General features: G+C 45.7%; 2 protein-coding genes across 4 annotated transcripts in view; one reads left to right on the top strand and one right to left on the bottom strand.

Annotated features, from left to right (window-relative positions):
• SETD7 (SET domain containing 7, histone lysine methyltransferase) overlaps positions 1–6,981 on the top strand; it is a 41,131-nt gene extending 34,150 nt beyond the window's left edge. For both annotated transcript variants that reach the window (XM_036233495.1, XM_036233496.1), the window contains exon 8: positions 1,064–6,981. In XM_036233495.1, coding sequence (XP_036089388.1) covers positions 1,064–1,244 — 181 coding nt within the window. In that variant the 3' untranslated portion in view covers positions 1,245–6,981. The remainder of the gene's footprint in view (positions 1–1,063) is intronic.
• Positions 6,982–14,452: 7,471 nt separating this feature from the next.
• On the bottom strand, positions 14,453–23,477 carry RAB33B (RAB33B, member RAS oncogene family). 2 transcript variants are annotated; one of them, XM_036233497.1, is made up of 4 exons: positions 23,341–23,477; positions 22,812–23,079; positions 19,029–19,250; positions 14,453–15,104 (listed from the first exon to the last, which is right to left on the bottom strand). In XM_036233497.1, the coding sequence occupies exons 2-4, from the start codon at positions 23,058–23,060 to the stop codon at positions 15,090–15,092; spliced, it is 486 nt and encodes a 161-aa protein (XP_036089390.1). In that variant the 5' UTR covers positions 23,061–23,079; positions 23,341–23,477; the 3' UTR covers positions 14,453–15,089. The 2 variants fall into 2 exon arrangements, with proteins under 2 accessions (XP_036089390.1, XP_016009529.1); XM_016154043.2 differs by lacking the exon at positions 14,453–15,104 and having other exon boundaries at positions 16,464–19,250.
• Between the last annotated feature and the right edge of the window lie 690 nt (positions 23,478–24,167).

The raw sequence follows: 24,167 nt of genomic DNA, 5'->3' as shown, positions 1-24,167 counted from the left end.
GGTCGCAACGACACCTCTCGTCCGTCCGTTCAATAAGGATTACTACTAGCATTGCAATTTCGCAGATGAGGACAGTGAAATTTCCCAGAGGGCGTGGTAATCGTGGGCAGAGCCGGGACTCGGGGAAAGTCTCTGACCCCAGCTCAGGTCTGCTTTCCAGGAAACATGACCCTGGGGAGGGCAGACGCAGAGGCCCCTGGAGTAAGGGCGACGCTGACCCTTTTCACTCCACGTGAAGATGCCCCTAAGCCACAGACGTGCCCCTTTCCCACCACCAATAGAGGGAACCAGCCAAGGACTTGACTCAGTCCCCGTGAGCCAGTGTCCTTTGGGCCAGAACCTTTTCCTTCCATGTCTCCACGCCCTTGGTTCAAAATGTGACAATGCATGAATGAGACTGATTCAAACAGGCGCATATGAAAATAAAGCGCATTTATTTCTGGCCGTCCCAGGCATATTATACCTTTTTGGGGTTTTGGCAGCTGTTAGGTAGCCGCGGCCACTAATTTGCTTCCTTTCCCTGGAAGGGAGCTGGGCAGGTGAGCCGGGCTGCGAGCCTTTGGCAGAGGGTCATAGCACAGCGATAGCCCTGCCTCCGTTTCCGAGAGGACTCCTTACAAGACGAGAGGGTGCTTCATGGGGAAATAGTAAAGAAGTGGGTTGGCAGTGAGGTCTAGACTCTTCCCTCTTGGAGAGAAATCTCCATCAACGTTTCTGCCGGGAAAAGTTACCTCTGCCATTGGTATGGGGCGGGATACGGAGCCTTTCGCCTTTGCGCGTCCACAAGGCTCTTCTTACAACTCCAGAATCAATCCTGCCTCCCCCCAGGTACAGCCAGGTGGGCTACCCGATGCAGCAGGCCAGGTGAGCTGAATGCTGACAGGCAGCTGGATCTGATTTCTCATTAAGGACAGCATTTTGTCGTTGACCACGTGGCCATGGTGTCAGGGAAGAGCCGGGGGCGGGAGTGGGGGGGGGGGGACACGATTCCTGCACCCGCCCCCCTCCCCCAGTCCTCGCTCCTCACCTGCCTGGGAATGACCCTGCGCATCTCCCCGTCTAGGTTTGTCCACCCCCGCTTTGGGCCCATTAAGTGCATCCGCACCCTCCGAGCCGTGGAGGCCAATGAGGAGCTCACTGTGGCCTACGGCTATGACCACAGCCCCCCGGGGAAGAGCGGCCCCGAAGCGCCCGAGTGGTACCAGGTGGAGCTGAAGGCCTTCCAGGCCGCCCAGCAGAAGTGAAGGACCTGGCGCTGGGCTCCGGAGACCCGGAGCGGAAACTTGGATCTATGCACTACGTTTATCCGACGACCGGACAACCAGGGACTGCTCGTGCCGTGACGTCATCCTCTCACTCCGCCTGCGCAGTGACTTTCTCGCATACTAACTAGGTTTGACTGTGTTACTCATACCAGATCTAAAATTAGCTAGCCTCGCAGCAAAGTCCTACTGAGAGGTATTGTCGAGCGCTTGACATAAGACGGCGTGATATTCTTGGGTGGTTCACGTCTAAATCTGTACCACACTGACATGCCAAATGATCAGACCGAAAAAGGGAAAGGGAGTTTTTCAGTCATTTTTAGTCAGTGGTTTTTCCATGATGTTTGTTTGGTATTTTTTCCGCCCCCCGTGGCCAATGCAAAGTGTGTTGTTATCACACTTGCGCATGTGCCGCATGGAGGAGAGAATCACTGCATTTTTATTCTCTAAATGTAGTAAAATTCGCCTCTTAACCTTTGATCTGTATCTTGCGGTAGAACAGCTTCGTGTTTTTTTCCTTTTTTTCCTGGCGCGCAGAGCCCTGTTCGCCCCTCAGCCCCCTCCTCCGCCGCAGGCGCCTTTGGCGAGAGCAAACGTCCCCGTGGACTTTGCCCGCGTGGGGGTCTCTCCGGCTCTTCCTGTGTCACTGTCTCCTCATTACGTCCTGCTATAAAGGACCGGCTCCTGGAGCTGGCGCGTTATTATAGAATTATTATTCTCGCATGTACCCCAAGATATCTTTGCTTTAAGATGCAAAGAGAAGGAGTTTACTTCGTTTGCATCAAGTTTATGGAAGAGTTGTAATATATACTTTAAGGGAGGAGAGAGGGAACTTAGTATTTCTAAGCAGTAACTGCGGCAACTTTGCAATAGCTTCAGTAATGCTAGTAATTTTTTTCTCCTGGCATACACATTAAATGTACATAACAGAGCAGTCTGGCTTGTGGCACAGTGCATCGAATTCAAAAGTTAAATAGCAAACTTGAATTCTAACACAGAATTCACAAGTTGGTTTTTTTTTGTTTTTTTGTTTTTTTTTACAATCGCTACTATTAAGAGAGACATACTAATCACTAGGTACGAATCGAACCTTAATGCTAAAACTCTTCATCATTGTAATTTCAAAGCACTTATCTGCTTCAGAGCATTGTGAATTAAGAATAACACCTGTATAGTTTAAAAGCAATGATATCAATAGCATTTCAGCCATTTTGCAAGCCATATGTAATCCCAGCTGCAGAAATAAGGAGAAAAGCCCTGTTTTTAGTTTAGCTGATTAGATCCGTAACATTACTGGGATTGCTCTGAATGAATTCTGAGAGTTGGGGGTTTGGGGAAGCGCCCTCACCGCATACCAAAGCTGTGTCTTCTTTAGATGCCTGGTTGAGGCAACTGGCAGCCTGGGGAGCAGCAGCTGCCCTGACCTGCAGCTGTCGAGGGCAGCACCTGTTGCCTGAGCCACTTCGGCCTTGAAAGCTAAAGCCTTCCAAGCTGTAGCCTGCAGTGAGCTCTGGCTAGTAGAGAGGGCTTGCTGGGAGTGGGAAAAGAGTAAAGAAACAGGCAGGGAAAAAAAAAAAGTGTTTGCTATTTCTTGTCAGTTACATCTTGCTCTTAGGAAGAATTTAACAGAAGTGTTTGATCCACGGCTGTCCACGACTGTCCATCCAGGCGGCCTCTGGGCACAGGATTCGGCCCTCTCAACACAGCGCTTCTCTTTTTTGCAAGGCCAGGTTTCTGGAGCCCCACTCCCCAGCAGGGCTGGAGCAGGTGACGGTGGCTTCAGCGTAGACGCTGAAGTTTCCCACGTGAGAGGGTGTCAGAGCAGCCAGAAAGATCGCCCACAAGGGAACCGAAGAGTGTTACCAGGGTAGGATCGCTTCTAGTCGGTAGAAAGAGACCAATCTGTACACTGTGACAGATGGACAGTCTTGGGACTTGTTTTCTGATAGGTGCTTTAATCCAAATGGGTCCCAAAGCAAGTGACTGTTAGCAGAAGAAAGATGGCTTTAATTAACCCCAGTCGGTCGGGCTGTGGAGTCAGGTCAGGGAGCAAGTCAGGGAGAGGATGACACAGGTCACACCTCCGATGTAGCTGCAATCAAAGATTTCATTCCTGAGGGCGATATTGCTTTGGCTGAGGCTGCAGTAGGGTGTAACTTCTGTCCCAACGGGCCACTCAGATGGAACCTTTCTTTCTTTCCGTCTTCCTTCCTTCCTTCCTTCCTTCCTCCCTCCCTCCCTCCCACCCTTCTCTCTCTCTCTCTCTCTCTCTCTTTCTTTCTTTCTTTCGTTCGTTCTCTCTCTCTCTCTCTTTCTTTTTTCTTTCTTTCCTTCTCTTTGATAAAAAGGATTGAAGAGTTGTAAGTAATGCTTAACCAACTAATACATCGTTCAAATTAGATACTGGATGATAACACTCTGAGTTTAAAACCCAGCGGAGTGTCTGTGTTTGACCTTCAGACAAATCAGAGGCCACGAGACACCGGAGCGGAGCCTTCCTCTCTTTCTCCCTCCTCCCCTCTGTGCGCCTTCTGGCTCTTCCGTCCCCCGCTCGGCCTCCTTCCTCTCTCCCTATTGTCCGTGAGAATGCCTAGCCGGGCGTCCGCGTGTGACAACACCCCCAACCGGCCTCTCCCACTCCATGCCCCTCTCTCCTCCACGTCCCGAGCTTCTGTCCTGCTGGTATCCCCGGGTCCCTGTGCCCTTCAGACCCTCTCTCTCTCCTTCTTTGGGGACCCCTCTCCATTGGCGCTGTGCCTGTGTCTAGCGCTGTCCCCCTGCTCTCTCCCTGCCCTCTCCCTGCCCCCACCCCGCCACACACACACACACACACACACACACACACACACACACGGAAGGCTTTGTCGCAGGGTAGAGTCGGAGTGGGACTTGAGAGTCGCTGTGTTCTGTAGGTAGGAAGAGAAGTCGAGGGGGTCGGCGTTCCCGAAGGAGGAAGCTGGCGAGGAAGTAAGAGTAGGCTCCTTGTGTCAGGCGAAGTCTGAGCTGGGGACAGCCGCGCGTGTATTTTTCTGCCGAGTCTTTACATCTGCTGTGGAAGGAACTTCGTCAGGAAGCAGCCGAAGCCGGTCGTTTCATCAGCATCATAATCACTACAGAAACGAGGAGGATCCCATGTGGTGGGGAATCGAGACATCCCTCTTTGCTCACCCCCAGAACCAGCTGGTGCCTGCGAGTGCGCGGGACCCCGCGGTCGCAGCGAGATTCGCTCAGAGCCATCTCTGCCCAACTCCCGCATGCCTAGACCTTCCCTTCTTAGCAGCTTTCCTAGGATGAAATATTATCTTGTGTTAGAGTTAGGAATAGGGACTGATCTGTAGGAGTATGTCCCCAGATGGACATTCGAATCGACTAAAACAGCGGTAAGGACTGAGTTTCCGGCAAAGGGATGACGGCATTAAGAGCAGCAGGTCAGGACGACTCCGGCTTGGCAGGGCCTGTTCTTAGGTGAACCCGCTTCACCCCGGTCTACCTGAGAAACTCCAAAGGAAGGTCGTTTTTCAGGACCTCTTGGAACCTGACCGGGGCTGTGGTTAAACTTCTCTGCCCTCAGGGGGGGTTCTTCACACTTGAAAAATCACCAACAACCTGAAAAGGCCAACACAGGTGGAGGCCAAGTATAGCCATTTACAACATTTCCTCGTAACTATTGAAATGACAGTAACTGTGAACGGCGAATGGAAGGGTTGTCTTCTCAGCGAGACAGTGTGCGGCACAGTAGTGACTTTCCTTCACATACAAAGAAATTTTAAATCACTCACTGCAAAATGCATTTAAGGTCTTCCAAGAAGGTATAGTTTTCCATTTTGCTTTGTTTTAAAAACAGTTGCCCCAAGTTTCTGTCTAAGGAGTAGTGACTTAGAATCCAGACCTCTTTTGTTTTAGAAAAACAAGCAAAACTGCGTTGCAAGACTGATAGTTGTAGTGTTTATTTGCCACAGATCAAAGGTTCACAAACTATATTAAATTTACATCTACCTGAGGTACCTTGATGGATCATTTTTTCTTTGATCTTTCCTTCAGGAATCGGAGCCTCGGTGTCACTTTTTTTTTATTTTAAAAATACTACGTTTTAATCGTTTTATTTTGCCAAACGTGCGCACACATATTCAGAGCAATGAAACTATTTCAAGCCATACAGCCACCAGAGTGGAAACCCTTCTCACAAATTTTAATGTGTTTGTATGTAAATAGATGTTTGTATGAAATATTTTCATGGTAGAGTGAATATATTTAAATGAAGTCGAATTACTCCAGTGCTATTTAAACAAATTGCGAAATTTTTGGTGAAGAATCATCTGAGTCTATTGAGATATCACGCAGATCAATTTTGATTTTTAAAAATCTAAAGCCTACAAATAACTCTGACCCAAGGCAACTTCCTGGCGTCGTTGCGTCTGGCATGGAGAGAGCTCGTAGGCTTCGCCAGTGCCTCAGCCGCTGCCTGGTGTAAGTTAGGTGCTCGTGGAGGCGTGTCCACCTTCCAGTGACCTCGCTCAGGGCCTTCGGGGGCCTGCGAGCGAATCTGAGGCATTAGAGACACTGGTGCATTCATCCGGAGCACAACTTCTTTGCAGGGCAGCAGAATCAGAAGCCAGATGCGGCCGCGTGGCCCTCGGAACCGGGTGTTCCGGCCGCATCCCCCGCCACCCTTTACTGCCTAGTCACACATGTCAGGGAGGCTGCCCTCAGTGGAGTTGGGGTTCAGACCCCAGGGTGGGACTTCACGGTTTTGCCAGCAGTGCCTGCCTCCTGACCTCCACCTCGCAGAGAGGAAGGAGGAGGGCGCAGCTGGCAAGGGGCCCATTTGTCAGCACAGTTCATTTCCTGTCTCGGCTCTGGGAGACTATGCACGTTAGCACCAAACTTCCAACCAGAGAGAGACGTCCTCGGATAACGCCAGTCCGTGCTTCCTCTGTCTGTGACTTTAATACCAAGACCAATCACACCCCTGGGACATACCTCCCAACACTCCTGACCTTTCTGTTACTAGAACACTCCTTTATAATGATATTCAACTTGAGCGGGGGTTTTCTTTTTTCCACTTTGGTCCTGGATATAATGAAATGATAAATTTTATGACAAATTTTCACTGTGTATACTAGCAATATGTACACACATGCCAATGTATCTTAACATATCGATGTGGTTACATTTTGGGTTACTATAATTAATCTTGATTCACGTATTGGGAAATATGGGGACTACATTATGCCTGCTTATAGAAGAAATTAGGTTTATGGTTCTGAGCTCCCTAATTCAAAAGTTCTTCCTCCTGGGTTTTCTATGTTCTCTATTTATCCCGAAACGCATTTATGAGGTTGTGAGGTATGTTTGAGGATTGAAAGCCAGGGGTACACTTTTAGCATTTATTGCAGCCAAAAGTTACCCCCATCACAGTTAAGAGCACCTTTGATTGGTCTTTTGTGGAATTTGAACTAAATCTATGAGCCTTATTCAATATCTATAATTCTATGATTTTTTTAATTATGGGAAATTAATGAAAGATGTTTACATGAATAATGTTTGCCCTTACTGTGTTATGAATGAGTTTTTTGTAGTGTGTCTGGGTGCATGTGCAAGAGAGTAGGAAAAACGTTTCTGAAACAAAACTTGACAAATATTTGTAATGAAAAGTAAATAAAGATTGCTATAATTGCGCTATAGAAACAATGCAAGTATTAAACAAAATATACAATCATCTGTCATTGTCTTCCTTTGGTCGTCAAGGGCAAAAAGGTAGTAACGTTTTTGCTATGATGCGTCCACCTGTATATTTAAGTCATTGAGCAAACTTTACATTTTAAGTTGTTTAAGAATATCATTAACCACTTTCCATTTTCACAGCATCGTCGTAAGACCCGAGGAAGGGTACAGAAAGATTAGGGGCTCGCTGCTTGTTTGCCATGATTCACACACACCCGTGAATCCAGAAAAATTAGCAAGATCAACCAAAGGTGTCTAATTAATGACACAAATGTTAGTGGTATTGAACGTAAACGATATAATCAGGGAAACTAAGTGGAGGGTTGGAATGCAAAACTAAAACAACGGCCCTCACCGGCCCCCTTCTCTGCATGCATCTCGCTCACCACCAGATGACAGGCTTGGGCATCCAGCAACTGCATCTTACAAAGCATTCTCCAAATGTTTGATGTGAGAATGACTGAACTAGACTATCTTTAAAAAAAAAAAATCATGTTCTCAGTTCGCTCATTTATTCAACCTGTATTTCCTAAGCTTTACCATCCCGCAGTCACTCTTCTAGGTCATTAACAAATCTGCAAACAAAGACAGAGTCCCTGCCTTGGGGAGCTTACGTTTCCATGGGGACCCTGGTCGTAAACCAGCCAGGGGGTGCTGCATGCGCCAGGTAGGTGCTGTGGCACTGGGCAGGGGGTACAGAGTGTTGGGGGAGAGGAGCAGGGCAAGACTGGGGAGACCTCTCCACGAAGGGAGTCTGGGGGAAGCTCGCGGGCCAGGAGGGGATTCAAGGAGCCAAGCCCCTTCAGGGGGCTTCGGGGAGCTCGTCCAGGAAAGTGGGGCTCCTGGCATGCAGGGAGGTCTGGGCGATGTACCCAGAGGGAGGTCAGAGGGAATCGGTTTTTGTTGGGCCACTTTAAGGACTTTTATTTTTAACTTGGAGTACGATGGGAGGTCAACCGGCGCTGTAAAACAGATCGGCTTCGTCCAACTTAGTTTGCTACAGGTCCGAAACACGCTTCTGACATCTGGATTGCTCTTAGCCCTTCTTCCACCGGTGGGCTCTGAACAGAAGTGCGGGAAGACCTGCCTTCCTCCTGCAACGAGATCACTCTGGCTGTTAACAGGTAGGGATGGACTGGAGTGGGGGCGGAAACAGGTGGATCCAGGTGGGAACAGGAAGTACTAAATGGCAGTGGGGGGGGGGCTGGGGAGTGAGGGTGACGAGAGCGGCTGAATTTCGGATATACCAATAAAGACAGAGACGGTAGAATTTGCCAAGATGTGGGGTTAGGTATTTTAAAATGTAGGTTTTATTATTCAGGTACAGTGAGACCAACAGACTAGGAGACAAGATAGTTACTGAGAGTTCTGGTTTGCAAAAGGAGGGGCACATCGTGCGGGGGTGGGGGAGGGGCTGGGGGGGCACACCGGGACGCACCAGGGACAGCCGGGGAGGGGGAATGCGGGTCAGAGCCTTTACTGTGGCTTCTGGGGGAAGGCAGGCGAGGCAGGGCAAGCAGGTTTGGGGTTGAATAGTTTCAGTGGTCCTGGGGTACAGGTCCTGCCTTTAGAGGTCTGGGACCCGACGCTGGGGCAGAGTGGCCCCAAATGTAAGAGCCTGTACAGGAGTTTGTTGCCACACGGGCTCTGGATTGGTTGGTTTGCATATCAAAGACAAGATGTGTGCTGTCTCTAGGGACTGGTAGCCCAGGGTCAGCAAGACCCAGGTGTCAAAGCGTCAGAATGAAAAGACGAGCTGCATACATTGGGAAATAAGGAATCGAAGCCGACTCCGAAGTTTGATCTGAGCAGCTAAAAGAATGGAGTCATCACTTGTGAAAATGACTTCTGGCACTGCCAATGATACTGATGGTCTCTCCCCAAATTGCCCGTTTTTATTTCTGGGTCCAGAACAACTGCTTGATGTCTTCACGGTCCGGCTCCCTCTGGTGGTGAGGGTTTGTTCTCATCCCGCTGAAATGACGCTATCAAACAAAAGGAACTTCAGCAAATGCGTGATTCAATACATCTGGAAAACAAACATGAACACCGGCCGATGTTTATTCCTATCATCAGGTGGCACTTGAACTAGCCAGATGAAGACACCATTTCCAGGGCTTTTATATTTTTAAATAAGCCCAAATTTCGAAAGGGCTAATAGCACTATTGGAGGCTGCAGCCAATTACAGTGAACAAAGCTGATATATCGTTTAAAACAAACAAAAGCATTTTTATGTCATGTAGCTCTTTAAAACTGATCTGGCTAGAGCATAGTTTTTTGCAAAACATGGGCTATGAGTCCATTAGTTCTAAATTAATCTAATCTTGTACTTCTCCGAATTATCACTTGTTTTTCTTTTTTTTAATGAGTCATCTGTGGTGCGGTCAGAGTCGTGAATCACCAGGGGAAGTTACCTTCCGATGAACCGCATGCACAGACTACGCAGACTCACATGGAAGGACGCAGAAACTCCACAGACCAGCAGGTTCTCGATTTTCTTGTAGACTCTAGAATCCGGCTCCTAGCCCAGGCAGAGGAACACAGTTTCTCCAGAACTAGGAAATCTTAAGTAGCTCAGAATAGAAAGTATGGGTATCTTCAGGCCTCCCGTGTGAGCAGGATGCACACTGAGAGGAGTCATGTCCATCTCATGTTTACTAAAACTGGTCCCTAAAAGGAAACTAATTTATCCCAATAGAATGAGGATATTAGAGAAATTTCTAGAAAATTTTTTACATAGTAGATCTATTCAAAAGAAAGCATTCAGCCAATGTGTGTATGTATTGTGTGTGTGGTGTGTGTGGTGTGCGTGCATGGTGTGTATGAGTGTGTGGTGTGTGTGTGGTGTGTATGAGTGTGTGATGAGTGTGTGCATGGTGTGTATGAGTGTGTGGTGTGTGTCGTGTGTGTGTGGTGTGTATGAGTGTGTGATGAGTGTGTGCATGGTGTGTACGAGTGTGTGTATGAGTATGTATGTTGTGTGTGTGGTGTGCATGCGTGGTGTGTATGAGTGTGTGTATGAGTGTGTGTGTTGTGCGTGTGCACGAGCACCACTTACTAGGTAAGACTTGCAGCACCCGCAGCTCCATGGGACGGGGCCGGGACCCTGAAGGCAGCGGCTGCCGAGCAGCCGGGAGCTCTCCGAGTTTGTGCGCTTCTCCCTGTGGAACGCGCTGACCCCGCTGACCCAGCCACCGTGGAGCATCAGATTCCAGTGTCACAGTCTCTGGCCCAGTGAGATGTGAGAGCCAGCAAGAGCGAGGGGCGGGAGAAGAATTAGAAAAATGCCGCTGGTTTTCTAGAAGTCTCTTTTCCAGTTTTTCAACACCGTGGCTTAAAAGCAGACCCAACGCTCTGCCCAGGTTCTTGGCGCGTGCTTCCGCAGCTTCAGGGGGCAGAGTCACCTGGGAACCTGGAAACTACGCAGGTCCTCGGACCCCTCCAGAGATCCTGCTTGTGAACCGAGCCCCCAGGCAGCACACAGAAAGCCTGATATTTCTGCTCTCCAGTGCAGTCCAGTAAGCGATGTTCAGAATGATATTCCCGAATAATTAAGATCGGAGTAGGTGGAATGTGTTCTGCCTAATGGCAATGGTTAATTGTTGGAACATAAGCTTTCCCCGAGAACTCAGAAACAGCTCGCTGGGAGCCGTGTTAAGATCAGGGCAGAGCTACCTAAAGTCACCAGGGGAAGAAAAATATGGCTCTCAAACCAGCAGGGCTGGATTTGATAAAATATCTTTTAAAATAATCAGGATGTTTTGAATTTTCTTCAAATCGCGGTACGGGAAGTGGGGGAGGTGGATGCGGGCGTGCAGAAAAGCAGGCTGGCCTTGTGTGGATAATGATCGAAGTTGGGCAATGGGCACGTGGGGGTGCATTATCTCACACTGTGCATCTTTATATGTTCCCAAATCTACATTAAAAAATGTTAGAGAAAAAAAGGAAATGAAAAAAGAGAAAGTCATTAACTTGTAAACATATCAAAAAACAAGTGTCACAAAGGCAAACATTACCTGTCCTAATTCTGTCCAAGGGATTGCCTTCCTTGGATTTCCTGGGCTCATTGGCAACCTAACCTCTACCGTGAAATGGATCTATTAGGTGGCATGAAATGTTACGTGTGTGTGAGTGGAAATCCTGTGTTCTCGTTCCTGAAGAAAATGCTCTCTCTGATGGTGCTCACACTGCTCCTCAATCTGCAGTCATAGTCTTCAGTAGCTGTGACTAGGCTAGAATTCTGGCTCTAATTTTTGTCTAACAAGTTTGGTTAAAGACTGTCCTGAAAGGTGAAGCTATTCACACCGCGCTGACCAGATATCCAGGTTCTGAGCCTATCAAAACCAGGAGGAGCACTAAGCCAAGGACAATTTCCTAAAATAGCGAACGTCTCCTGATGTAACTAACCTCTAGAGAGAAACCAGCGAGGTCAACAAACACACCCCACCCAGCTTGTGGTCGCTTCCCGTGAACTTCTAGAGTAACAATAGCATAATTTTTTGAATGTTTACTATTCAGCAAGCATTGTACTGGGTCCTTTCCATTAGCTATGCCACTTAATTTTCATAGCAGAAAACACTGCATGTATGTAATTACTTGGGAAAGAATTCCATCATAACTGGTTAAAAGAAAAAATGCAAGCAAGAGTTTTATTAGTCTGAAAAAAAATGTATCTGTTGAACATTCACTGCATATAATCTATAATGGCATAGTCATGCTACAATGCCATGTGAAAACATATATATATATATATATATATATATATATATGTAGAGAGAGAGAGAGAGAGAGATACATAAACAATTATTAGGCATTGCTTTTCTAAATAGAATTTCATTGACACTCCCATCTCGTTAGGAAGAATCACAAAGAGTTGACCATTTAAGATTGTATTACTACTAAATCCACTTAACCAGGCGCCTGTAAACCCGTGTTGTCACGATCCACTGAAAGTGAAGGAACGGTGAAGGCGCCGCTTGCTGTGAACCTCCCCGCAGTGTAGACTGCAGAATCAGCATACCTGAATGCCATCTGCGAAAGGCACGTGTCTGTCCGGCAGCCGATGCGAATTCATGTATTAAATATTCGCAATGCTGGACTTCTTCTCTCTGTGTCTACGTCATGTTCTCAAATCCCTCCCACGCTCCAGTGGATTGTCTTCCACATCCTCTGGGGTGTGTGCTCGGATTATTCTGTTTGGTGGAATGACGTTTCTTAGTATAACAAAAGACATTATTTTTTATTTTTTTATTCTCATTTTTAAAAGCCTTCTTTCTGTTCCTAAATCTGGTCCAATAATCCTGTCACACACACACACACACACACACCCCAGTGCCCTTCAGCTGTGGTCATTGCCCAGGTACACTGGACGCTGAGCACGCAGTTGGAAGAATGGTTCACCAGTAGACACACCAGGACACGTGTGACTGGGGTCCTCCTTTAGCATGGTCCAGAATAATGAAAGGTCGTGAGAAGAGCACCTTCGATTTGAGGCCGAAAGTCGGGAGTTTGTGCTCTTTAACTCTGTTTCCCCATTATAAATGAGTCCAATAAAAATTCCCCCACCTAGTTCACAGGCTCGTTTTAAGAATCATGCAGATGACCTCTGGGGCAGACGCTGCCAAAAGTCACTCAGAAGCCATTTTTCCCCTTGGCTTCCTGTGCCTAAAATATTCACCTTCCACGAATCCCTTGCAGCTAGGACTGGCCACCACACCCAGTGCTGGCCGATGAGATGTCAGGGGAAGGGGCGGGCGGTGACGGAGTGGAGCCGCTGGGGAAGCTACGTGAAAGGCAGACACTCAGCGGCCTTCATCTCTCACTCTCCTGTCCACTTTCCACGCAGCAACCAAGGGGGGTCCTTTAAAACAGTAAAGCAGATCACGCGCTGCCCTGCCCAAACCCTTCGATGGCTCCCCACTGCAGTCGGAATAAAACCCAAGCTGTTCGCAGTAGGCTGGCTCCCGCTCCCTCTCCAGGGCCACTGGGTCCGTCCTCCCCCACGCGCTGCAGCCCGGCCAGACCTTCTGTTCCTCAAACGTGCCAAGCGTTGTCCTGGGTCCAGGATCTGCTGATTCCTCGGCCCGGTGCGCTCCCGCGGCTCCTTGCACGGCTTGCTCTCTCTGCTGTCAGCTTTTGGCTCACACGGTCTGTGTTAGAGACGCCCTCTGACCATCCTGTCTTAGGAGGCCGCTGCATTCGCCCTCCATCTCGTCACCCGGCTCATTTCATCGTTAACCCTCACCCTAACCTGGCTAGTCTGTGTATTCACTTACTAGTTAGTTGTCTTTTACCACTCGAATACACATGAGCACCACTGGGCTACAGACTTTGCCTGCCTTGTTTATTGCTATATCCTCAGCCTCTCTCATGGTGACTGAAACATACAAGGCGTTCATTCAATATTTGCTGAATAAACGAATGAGTCTTCTCGATGGATCTCTATCTTCTATTCATCACCTTTCCATCAAAGGAAATGAGAGGCCAAACAAGAGTTCATAGTGGGAATAACAAGTGCCTAACACAGGACATGTAAGAGGGTTGGACGACTCCCAGAAAGGGGAAATCGGGGAGCAAAAAAAAAAAAAAAAAAGAAAAGAAAGCGATCGCGATTGGCTGAAAATGGAACGTAGTGGAAAATACTGTCACCATCATCGCCCAATAGCTATTTGCATTGCCACAGCATCAGGCATCTCAGGAACTCTCGGGAAAAGACATTTGGAAGTGAAGGTGACCCTGCCAAACGAGGCGGACTCCCGCTTCCTGCCAGCTCAGCATCACGTGCCGGGCCCAACGCGGCTCCGCTGTCCACTTCAACTCCCAATTCTCTTTCCTTTTCTCCTCCCAGGCCACCTCTATCCAAACCAGCTGTTCTGACTCATTTCCACGGGGTTCTCAAAGCACTTGTTAACATCGCACATTTATCCTCTCTCTGTATACGTGTGTATGCACAGATGCTCCTCGACTTAGAATGGGATTGCATCCCCTTTAACCCATCGTAAATTGAAACTATTGTAAGGGGAAGTACATTTAGTACTTCCCCTAACCTACCCTACCGAGCAAGATAGCTTAGCCTAGCCTGCCTTAAACGTGCTCGGAACACTTAACTTACATTAGCCTACAGCTGCACAAAACTGTCTAATGCAAAGACTATTTTATAATACAATTTTGAATATCTCATGTAAATTATTACATGTCTCCCTTTCAGACCATTGTAAAGTCAAAAAATCCTACGTAGACATAAACACACACACACACACACACATACATTTATTATCATTCTACAGAGGAACTTTTGAAAGCAGCTGACGTGCTGAGTGATTTTCAAATGGCAAACGCTTGAAGGAAGAGGATGATCACGTAGAAAACAAATGATGTTTACATAGAAGGTACTGACCGCAAAGATGTGAGAAGTATTATCCATAAGGCTATTATGAGCAAGAGAAATGAGACCAGACCCTCCTCCTTTCCACTACATAGCTGTTATTACTTTGTAGAACATTTTGAAAGCAAGTTGCTGACAAGACAGTTCATCCCTAAATACTTCTGCATGCATCTCCTAAAATTCTCCCACTTAATCCCAATACCATAATCACAACTAAGAAAATAAACAGTCATTCTCTGATACCACCTGGTTCCCAGTCTGTCTTCAAATTTCCAAGCATTCTTTTGGAGGGCTCACCCCGCATCATAGCAAATATGTTAAAATGCACCCACAGCACTGTTTTTCTGAAAAAATATTATTTCGTGATTTAGCTACAAGTGAACCATTTACTTTGTGATCCGTTTCCCAGTAAGCATGGTACATGGTCCTTTTGAAGGGAAAGAATCTAACCTACTAACTGATTTTAAATGTACTATGTTTGTACTGGTTATGAATAGTAACATTTTAGCAGTTGATGTCAGCGTAACTTTTAGTTTGTAGACATTTCATTGTTTAATTTTTACTTTCATATTTCGGGGTCAATCCTTTTATTTTCTTCAGGTCTCTTTTGTACTTTTGGGTGCTTTTTGCTCATTGTGTTTCTGCTGTAGCTCAAAGCGGGAGTATCTAACTTTGAGTTCAATTCATAAGACCAAAAAAGATTCCGACTGTATAAGTTTCAGGATGATGGCCCCTGTTAAGACAAAATATAATAGAAAGCAGAGGTTGTATTAGAAACGACCTTGTCAATTGAAGTTCTTCATACTTCTAAGAGGATTTCATTTGTATAAGTCAATCTAATAATAACTATCTTAAGGTATAAACAGGGGCAGGTACTGTTATTGGTCCCATTTTGCAGATGAGGAAACTGAGGCTTAAAGAGATGGAACATGGCTTACAGAGGTCTTGCCAAGATTTGGCTGGTAGAACTGGACCCTGCTTGCCATTCTGATACAAGTGAAAAAGATGAGGATTTCATTATTTTAAGTTCATTATCTTCTTAAAATTAAGAATTGCCGCCTTGTTTTTTTAAGCTTAGCAAAGGAGTTTAAAGAAGTGACTTCGTTTTCACTTTCATGTAACAAAACTCCCAGAAGACACATGTTCTCGGCAGTCTGAATGCAATATTGCTATAGCATCGAGCTGGGCATGAATTGCTCATTTTCACGAAGCATGACTCAACCATCACATCAGGAAATTTTTCCTCTTGAAACCTCCTGGAGCCAAATTATTGAAGAATGGAGAGGAGTCACTTAAGGATATGAGTGGCTGTCAAATGGCACTTTGGGAAAGAGGGTGACTGTGGAGGAGACGAACGGCATTTAAATACTGGAGACTGACTGCGAAGATGAGGAGACTATTATACGAAATCAAGCCTTCTACAAGCCAAATTAATGCAAGCAGGTCCTCCTCCTCCCCCCACTGTAATAGTCTAGGGAGGAATGGAGTAAAATGATGGGATTAAATATACTTCATTATTGTGAAAATCTTGATTTAACACTTCATGATGTTTCTAAATCCAGTTATGTTGATACTTGCATTCAAGGGCTGTCAAAGTTAAAAAGAAAAAAGACCTCACAAAGATCCTTGGGTCCAAATAGAAAAAAACGTCATGGACCAGGTTCATTAAACTTGGAGCCGAGTTTCAGCTCTACTCACCCATCTCCCCAATTCATTTTTGCAAACTGGATGCTGCATTTACATTTTAACTAATGGATCAAAAAACTAAGCCTTATTTTGGAGAATTTTTAAACAGAACAGAAAATTCTTTTAAATGCTCAGATAGGGGCATTTTTATAGGTGACACAGACTTTAGGAACAAAGCCCATCAGATAGAAACATTTCCGAGATAGATGTGTTTCTTTTCCTAAAAACCCTTTAAGGTAGCATATTCCCAGACATGTGTCATTATAGAAATATTCGATAATTAGAATGATGTCACCATGTAAAAGAAAAACGTGTAGCATATCTTTCCGTTTGAAAAGTCTTCTAATTACTCTGCCACGAGCTCCCCAGTGAACCATCCAGATGGCACCAATCGAAAAACAATTTCTTAATGGCAAGGCTGGTTTATTGAACTTCATGAGGGAAATGTTACAGTGACACTATTCCACCACAAAATTATTTAACTTTAGTGCAGATTTCAAGAGGAAACAGAGCAGTATACTGTCAGTAAAGCATCATCATTAATAGCTAACTACATTAGATTCTCGATTAGCTTCCTTTGGTGTTCTCAAATTAAGACTTCCCCAAAACGTATCTGATAGTTTAAATTAAAGGTCACAGTTAAAATAAATTCACACAGGAGTTACAAAATGTGTGATTTGTGCTTTAAAAATTAATAATTAGTTGTTTGATAGCCACCATTTTGGAAGTAACTTCTCTCAACAGTCAACGAATTATTTTTATAAATATTTTAGAAAATATTTAAAAGCTTTATCCCTATTTCAACTAATATGTATGTTCTTTTTAAAAATAAAAACACACATAGAAAAATATTAAAACAAATCATTACAAATGAGATACAAATATTTCTAAATTAATAAATATTAAAGTGAAAAAGATAAGTCCTTTCACAGAACTGTAAAGGACTTACTAACTTCTTACGAAAAGAAAGTTAAATTCCTTTAAAAAAAAATCATTAACAATAGCACTGAAAAAACATAAATGTGCTTGGAAAGTCTGTAAACTTTCTTCCCTTACTTTAGGAAATGTTTTGAAAAGCAATAAACAGATTCCCTTCTTTAAAAAACTGTTATGCCCATCACGATTACAGCTGTCGCTGTTTTACTATAAAAATGGTTAGAAATCACACGTTAGTCAAATCATTTTTAATTCTAGCATAAGAAAAGTGGGTGAATCTCCGTGAACACAAATAAAGCCCACTGTTTTCCCTTAATCTCTAACATGTAAAACTGAATAATTACTTCCTATAATTATTACTTTCAGTTAGTTCGCTTACTAATCTCATTTTTATAATTAAATTACCCAGTTAGGACCACCATGATGATAAAACAAAAATCCTAAACTAGATTGATATACATTTAATTGATTTTCCACAGTCTGAAAATACATAAGTACAATGATGATTTGTCTTAATTTCCTCTAAAATTATCAAGGACAGTAATCTATCAGAATTAGTCAATGTGTACACTTCCGATAAAGTTCATGGCTTACATTCCATTCATGTAATAGTTTCATATGCAAGCTTACCATTTTCTCTGTGCAAAACTCTTAAATGCAAAATAAAAGTATCTAGGGTAAAAAACATTTTGAAATATTCTTTCTACCACCTAGAGATAGACAAAATATTTTTCAGTATCTAATTTGTTTTTCAAATTGAGGAGGAATTTCAAGTCGTGGCCCTAAAATTTAAAGATTTTTGTACTGTAACACAATACTATTACAGAAATATACGTAGACTCAGAGCAATTAGAGGTAAGCCCTCGGTGCTACAATCCAAGTGGATGACTTGTTAATTCAGCCTTTACTTATTAAGTTGATTGGGGGCGGGGGAGAGCAGGAGAGACTATGCCAGATCCACACCCAGGAATCATAAAAGCTAAGAACAGGTCTCCTGTGGTTGCCAGACACTATATTTACCTATTTTCTCCCAAGTTACAACTCCTCACATCTCTCAATGTTTTTCGCCATTTAAAGATACAATAAAATATAAAACACCTTATTGTCTTTTCATTTATATTAAAATTTGATTCTTGCATATTCAGTATAATTTAGTAAGAAAACAATTCAAATTACTCTTCTAAAAAATAACAATTTTTGTAGACCTCGTTGATACTGATTAAAAACATCAAGCATCCAGAACTAGTTGGAAAGGCATTCTTTATGAACTTGAGAACCAGAACACATTCTACGCCTACTCCTCCCACTGCAACTCCAATCTTGGCTCTAAAATGTACCAATAATAACGTCATGAAATCCATTAATAATACAGAGAAAGAACTTTAGGGAGAGGCGAATGCTAGTCTTTATCCTACTGAGAACACTTCTCATTCAAAGGACACACCATTGAGTGTGTACTAAGCGCCCGGTAGTTTTTTCGGTCACAGGAGCCCAGGACCGAGCAGTCACTGACTCTTGGAACTCTGTCACGCTCTCATCTGAGGCCCCCTTCACCGGGTTCTCAACGGAAACATGTTCTGACTCATCCTACCTCTGCTTCGTTTTTAACCTCACCTGAAAACCAACTGTTTCCTTGTGTTGTCGCAGTGACAAACTCAATTAAGTAGATACAAAATACAAAAGTAACCATGATGATGATAAACGGTAAAGTGTCAGGATGACCCATTATACTCGAGATTCAATTTTATGACTATCACTGTCATACTTCAAAAGTATTTCTTTAGTCAAAATTAAACAGCATGGTAAAGACTGTTATTTAGCACCAGCACGTCATTGCAGGCTTTGGTTCAGGCCTCAGAATAACTCCATTATCGGGGGGTTGACTAAGCATTAATGGTTTGTGGCTCTTAAGCTTATGAGCCAAGGTCATGAATATAGCTTCCACATGGTCGTTATCATTGGGGTTTTTAGCAGAGGTTTCAAACAAAGGCATACTGTGTGTGTCAGCAAATTTTTGTGCCAAGTCTGTAGGTACCTGAATGGCACTTCTTAAGTCACATTTATTTCCTACGAGAATCCGTGGTATGTCATTGGCTAGCAAGTGCTGTTTGCATTCTTCTATCCAAGACGGCAGGCTATGAAAACTAGCCATGTTGGTCATGTCGTACACGAAGACTACAGCATGTACATTTCTGTAGTAGTGCTGGACCATGCTCTTTCTGAATCGTTCTTGTCCCGCAGTGTCCCATAGCTGGATCTGAAAATGGGAAAAAAGAAAAAAAAAAAAAGGAACAATGAAAATTTCATGCAAATTATTCCTATGGAAAAGCTGCATCACCTTGGCGTGGTCTTCGGTACATCTTCACTCAGGGCACCACTGTTTCCTTCCATCAGGCCTTTGCAGTATTATTTATGGGATCCGGACTTCAAGATGCTAGTCTAGATACCTCATAATTAGTGAAAGTATCAGAATGAATATTTCGATTTAGCATTTACATTTCAGTAAATCAAATTTGGATGAAATTATGCCTCGAAAATTGGTTTTAAAATATTTAGAGAAAACTATATCAGGTTTTAACAAACGTAAGTGTCTAATTCCTATAAACTTAGTTACTATATGCCTTTCTCTACCTTTCATAGGTCTAATTTAAAACCACAGATTCAGGACAGATGTTGAGTCATGAGATGAAAGTCTAGCCCCCAAACCAACATTCTATGAAATTCAGGCCCCCTTGAAAATTTTAAAAGGCTAGAAAATCACTTACGTATCCTAAACATCTCTACCAACAAAACTATTACAATATCTCCTAGTTGAAATATGGGGGACTTGAGGGAAATTATATCTAAAGCTAAATAAATATAAGTCATGTCTTGATTTTCTTAAAATACTGAATTATCCTGCCTTTATTTCCTAAAGAAAAAAATTAAACGATGAGAGTGTACTGGTCACAACAGAAAAGACTAGAGGTATATTTGTTTAGATAACTTTTAACTGAAAGACTTGTACAACTTACAGATATTCAAAGCCCGAACTAGACACGTAAACTAGTGACTTCTCAGAGAGCAATATAGAAATAGAGGGAAAGAGTAATTAAATTAGTAATTACTTTTATGGCTCTCCAATAAAGTATGACATTATTTCATACTTCCTGTTTCCGGGAAGTCTTGATGTGATTAGAAGGCACAGGATTTTCAGCAGGATTGATGGGAAGAGGAGTATGACTGAGTTCATCCCAAAACAAAACCAACAAATAGTCTCAGGGATAAACAGCCTCATCACCACCACTTACATTTACTGAGGACTTCCACAGTTCTTTGAGGCAGGTCTAAATTCTGTATAATTATTATTTTACAGTTCTTTGAGGCAGGTCTAAATTCTGTATAATTAATATTTTTTTAAGTTTAGTTTTTATAAAAGAAATGCACGTTTGTTATGGAAAACTCAAAAAAGGAGAAATAAAGGAGAAACTGCCTTAAAGACAACCATTGATTGTTTTTGGTATATTTCCTTTTCGTGTTTTTTTTAATTTATAAATATATGTTAAAACATTATACATTTGCGCTTAAAACATTATAAATCATTCTTCACCAACAAAATGACTTGTGAATACCTGAGCTACAGGACATGTTATTAAAAGAGAAAAGATCGGCTCTACTTTATTTGGGCAGCTTTTATATGGGTCATCCAAATTACTCCCAATCTTTTAAATGTTAAAGATACAGTTTGAAGTGACTTTTTTTTTCATAAAAAAAAAAAAAAGATTTAATTCACATAAGATTTACCCTTTTAAAATAGACAGTTCGGTGGTTTTTAGTATATTCCCAAGGCTAGCTCTTCAATTTGCATTGGATTCATCCACGATCTTAAAAGTATAAATGGCAACCAAGAAGCAGATAAAGGGCCATTAAATTTCAACTCCTCTCCTGTCTCTCTTTCCTCTATCTGTTATTTTTATATCCTGCTCCCATTTGGGGGAATTTCTCTACCTTTCGGCTGCCTGCCTGTGCCCTACTTTGTCGCTGCTTCACTCTCTGCAGCCATGGAACTGATGGTGCCGAAGAGGAATAATGATGTTAGGCCACCAGGGAAGAGCTGTCTGAAGAGTACCAACGACTAATCTGGTGCTTCCTATACGTTCTTATCGAATCCTCGCGCCAGCCTGATTTGGTACTATTAGCCCAATGTTTCGGAAGAGAAAACTGACGGAAAGATTAAGAAACCCGCCTAAGGACTAGAAGGAGCAACAACCCTACTTCCTCTGAGGCTGAGGGGTTTTCAGGAATGTGGGACTTCCAGTTTTACAACTGCAACACTCTCAGGCATTACTGGTCACCCTACTAAGGACACTCACTCCTGTCTTTACCGTCCTAACCCTTTCATAGGCTCAGATTTGAGCCAGGTCAGTTGGGCTCCAATGTCCATGCACTTTCTCCTCTCCCAGAATGGTTTCTCCCAAACTAAACTACCTCTCAAACCCCAGAAGCCCCATTATTTTCCTTGCCCACTGGTGTCTGGGCCTAACTTAATTCTGATGAAAATATTCAGTCTCTTCTTGTTCTATCTTTTCCTCTGAAATGAATATAAATCTTTCTTAACTCCCTAATATAGTGCACCCAAAAGACCACCACTGGTAGGTCACTGAAAAAGACAATGAAAAATTGAAGTGAAAATTAAAAGGCAAAAGGACCTAGAGCAGGTTGATTCCTTTTCAACCCAATTTCTCCTTTACCGTCATTAGCATTTAAACCCCTTTGCAGTAGGGTGAGGGGTAGGGTGGTGGTTAGGGAACTAAAAAATAAACTGTTCCTGCCTCAAGGATGTGAGGTTAAGAATAAAGCAATGAGCCTGTTTCTCCCCCACGGAGTACTGAGGTAAAGATGAACGTCCTAATTTAAAGCAAAAAAGTACACACGTAATAAGGAGGGCAAAGCAGTTCCTAGGGTCTGCACGTTTTAAGGGTCTGTGGTAGCAGATGGCTGAGGAGTTAGTGGTGACTCGAAATGAAGAAGTGTGCCTAAGGTTTAAACCGTCAGGAGGACTCGGCCCTCTCACCTCTCACCGATCCTCATTCTTCAATGCCCCATTCCAGCTCCTCAGAACCCCAGCCTTGGCCTTGGGCTTACTAGTCTCTGGAGGTAGCAATAACTAAAGAACTGGGAGACAATGGAGCCAAGAATGTCCTTCTGGCAACCCAAGCAGGAACTGTTGTGTATAGAATGTTTGTGCTAGAAAACAGACTTTTCTAAACAACCCAGTGTCATACAGAAAACTGCTGAAGCAAAACTGGATCCAGAAGAATACCTAAGCACTTCCTCAAAGGCAAGAAGGCTGCACCGCCACAATGCCTAGGCCAGTGAGTGCTCGGATAGCTGTTTAATAAATAATATTTACTAAATATATTTTCCATGCTTGAGAAATTTCGCTGTTTTTCCTTTGGTCTTACTTCACTGACTCCCAGCACATGAGACACTGCTAATGAGTCAGTGGAGGCCCCTACACACTTGGTACTCAGAGTGTCATCCACGGACGAGCTGCACTGGCATCACCTGCGACCTGACCAATTCAGAATCTGCCTTTAAAAAAATAAAAACACAAAACAAGATCCCTGGATAAATCGCATGGCATTAATGATGGAGAAGCACTGCCTTAGAAGTTTGCTATATACAAATTCTTCTAATTCCCAACTCTATTCTCCACATCAGCGTGAGGAAAGACGGAGCACACAACTTGCACAGGGCCAGGTTTAACCCACGGTGGGCTTGGGACGCGTGTCATCCCGGGGCGTCCTTCCTCGCTGTCAGTGCCCCATCCGCTCACCTTGATGCGCTCCCCATCAATCTCCACTGCTCGTTCTCGGAAATCCACCCCGATGGTAGCCTCGGTGCGGTCCGGGAAGCGGCCCGCGCAGAAGCGGTAGGTCAGGCACGTTTTGCCCACATTGGAGTCGCCGATCACGATTATCTTGAAGATGCGGGAGCGTGCCGGCGGCAGCAGCACCGAGGTCCCTGACAGCGCACCGCTGGCCGTGAAGCTCGCCTCCAGCGACGACTCCAGCTCCGAAGCCATCGTCCCGACCCGCCCCAACCTGAGGCAGAGGGAAGGAGACGCGGACCGGCTCGGGGCTCACGCCAGCGCCGCCGAGCGCGCCCCGCCGCCGGCCGCCCCGGCTGCGCAACGCCGCCGGAGCCACCGCCCTCCGGGCCCGCGGCGCGCGTGCGCACCTCCGGCCGCGCCCCGCCCCGCCCCGCGCGCGCAGGTGAGCCGCCCGCCCGCCCGCGGGCTCCCGGCCCCCGGCCCCCGCGCCGCGCCGCCCCGCCCGGCGCCGCCGGGGCCCGCGCCCGTCTACCTGGGAAGGCCCGGGCCCTGCCGGGGGCCCGACGGCGGCGCGGACGGCCAGCCCGCCAGGCGGCCAGGCGGCGCGCCCCAGGCCCGGCACCCGCGCCGGCACGGCCCCGCCACGTCCGAGGCTCCCGCCCTCCGGAGGAAGCCGCGCAAGCAGCCTGGGGGCGGGGAGAGAGAGACAGCCGAGAGGAAGGAGGTACCACCGGGCGCCCTCTCGCGAGACGGCCGCGGAGCCGCCCCCGCCGGGGCCGCGCGCCGGGCGGGGGGGGCCGAGGTGGTCGGAGGCCTGCGGCGTGGGGTTGGGCGCCGCCGTCGACGTCTGCGAGCTCCGGACGTGGAGGTGCAGGCGTGTCCCCTGGGCCTGCAGCGGGGCGCTGCGGCCTCGCCGGCGCGCTCTGCCTCCTCCGGGCTCTCTGGACGGCGGGAGTGGAGACAGCGACAAGGGCTGGAGGGGCTGGGACGCGGAGACCTTGGAAAAGAAGCCGGCCCGGCGCGGGAGAGCCCCGGGGGCGAGCTGCGGGCCGCGCGGAGCTTGGCTGCCTTTGTTCTTGGCAGGCGCATGGTTGTCAGGGAACAGGCGGGAGTTCGAGGCCGTCCATCCCGTCGGCAAGAATAATTTCCTTAGGTACCCGCTAGGCCATACGAGGATATTCGCGGGACTCCGGTGCCGAGGGTTCGTTTGGCTAATGCCCCCCGGCCAAGAAGTAAAGATCACATGTGGGCCACTCGGGGGCATTGAACCTGGGAGTTGTTTCTAGACGGCCTCTCTGATGAGAGTAAAACCCATTATGCCCTAGCTGTGTCTTATGCCTGGGTGACGATGGTGTAGCC

The sequence above is a fragment of the Rousettus aegyptiacus genome, unplaced genomic scaffold (genome assembly GCF_014176215.1).
Source record: "Rousettus aegyptiacus isolate mRouAeg1 unplaced genomic scaffold, mRouAeg1.p scaffold_m13_p_16, whole genome shotgun sequence".
NCBI classification, from domain to species: domain Eukaryota; kingdom Metazoa; phylum Chordata; class Mammalia; order Chiroptera; family Pteropodidae; genus Rousettus; species Rousettus aegyptiacus.
This window is presented reverse-complemented; position numbering and strand designations above follow the sequence as displayed.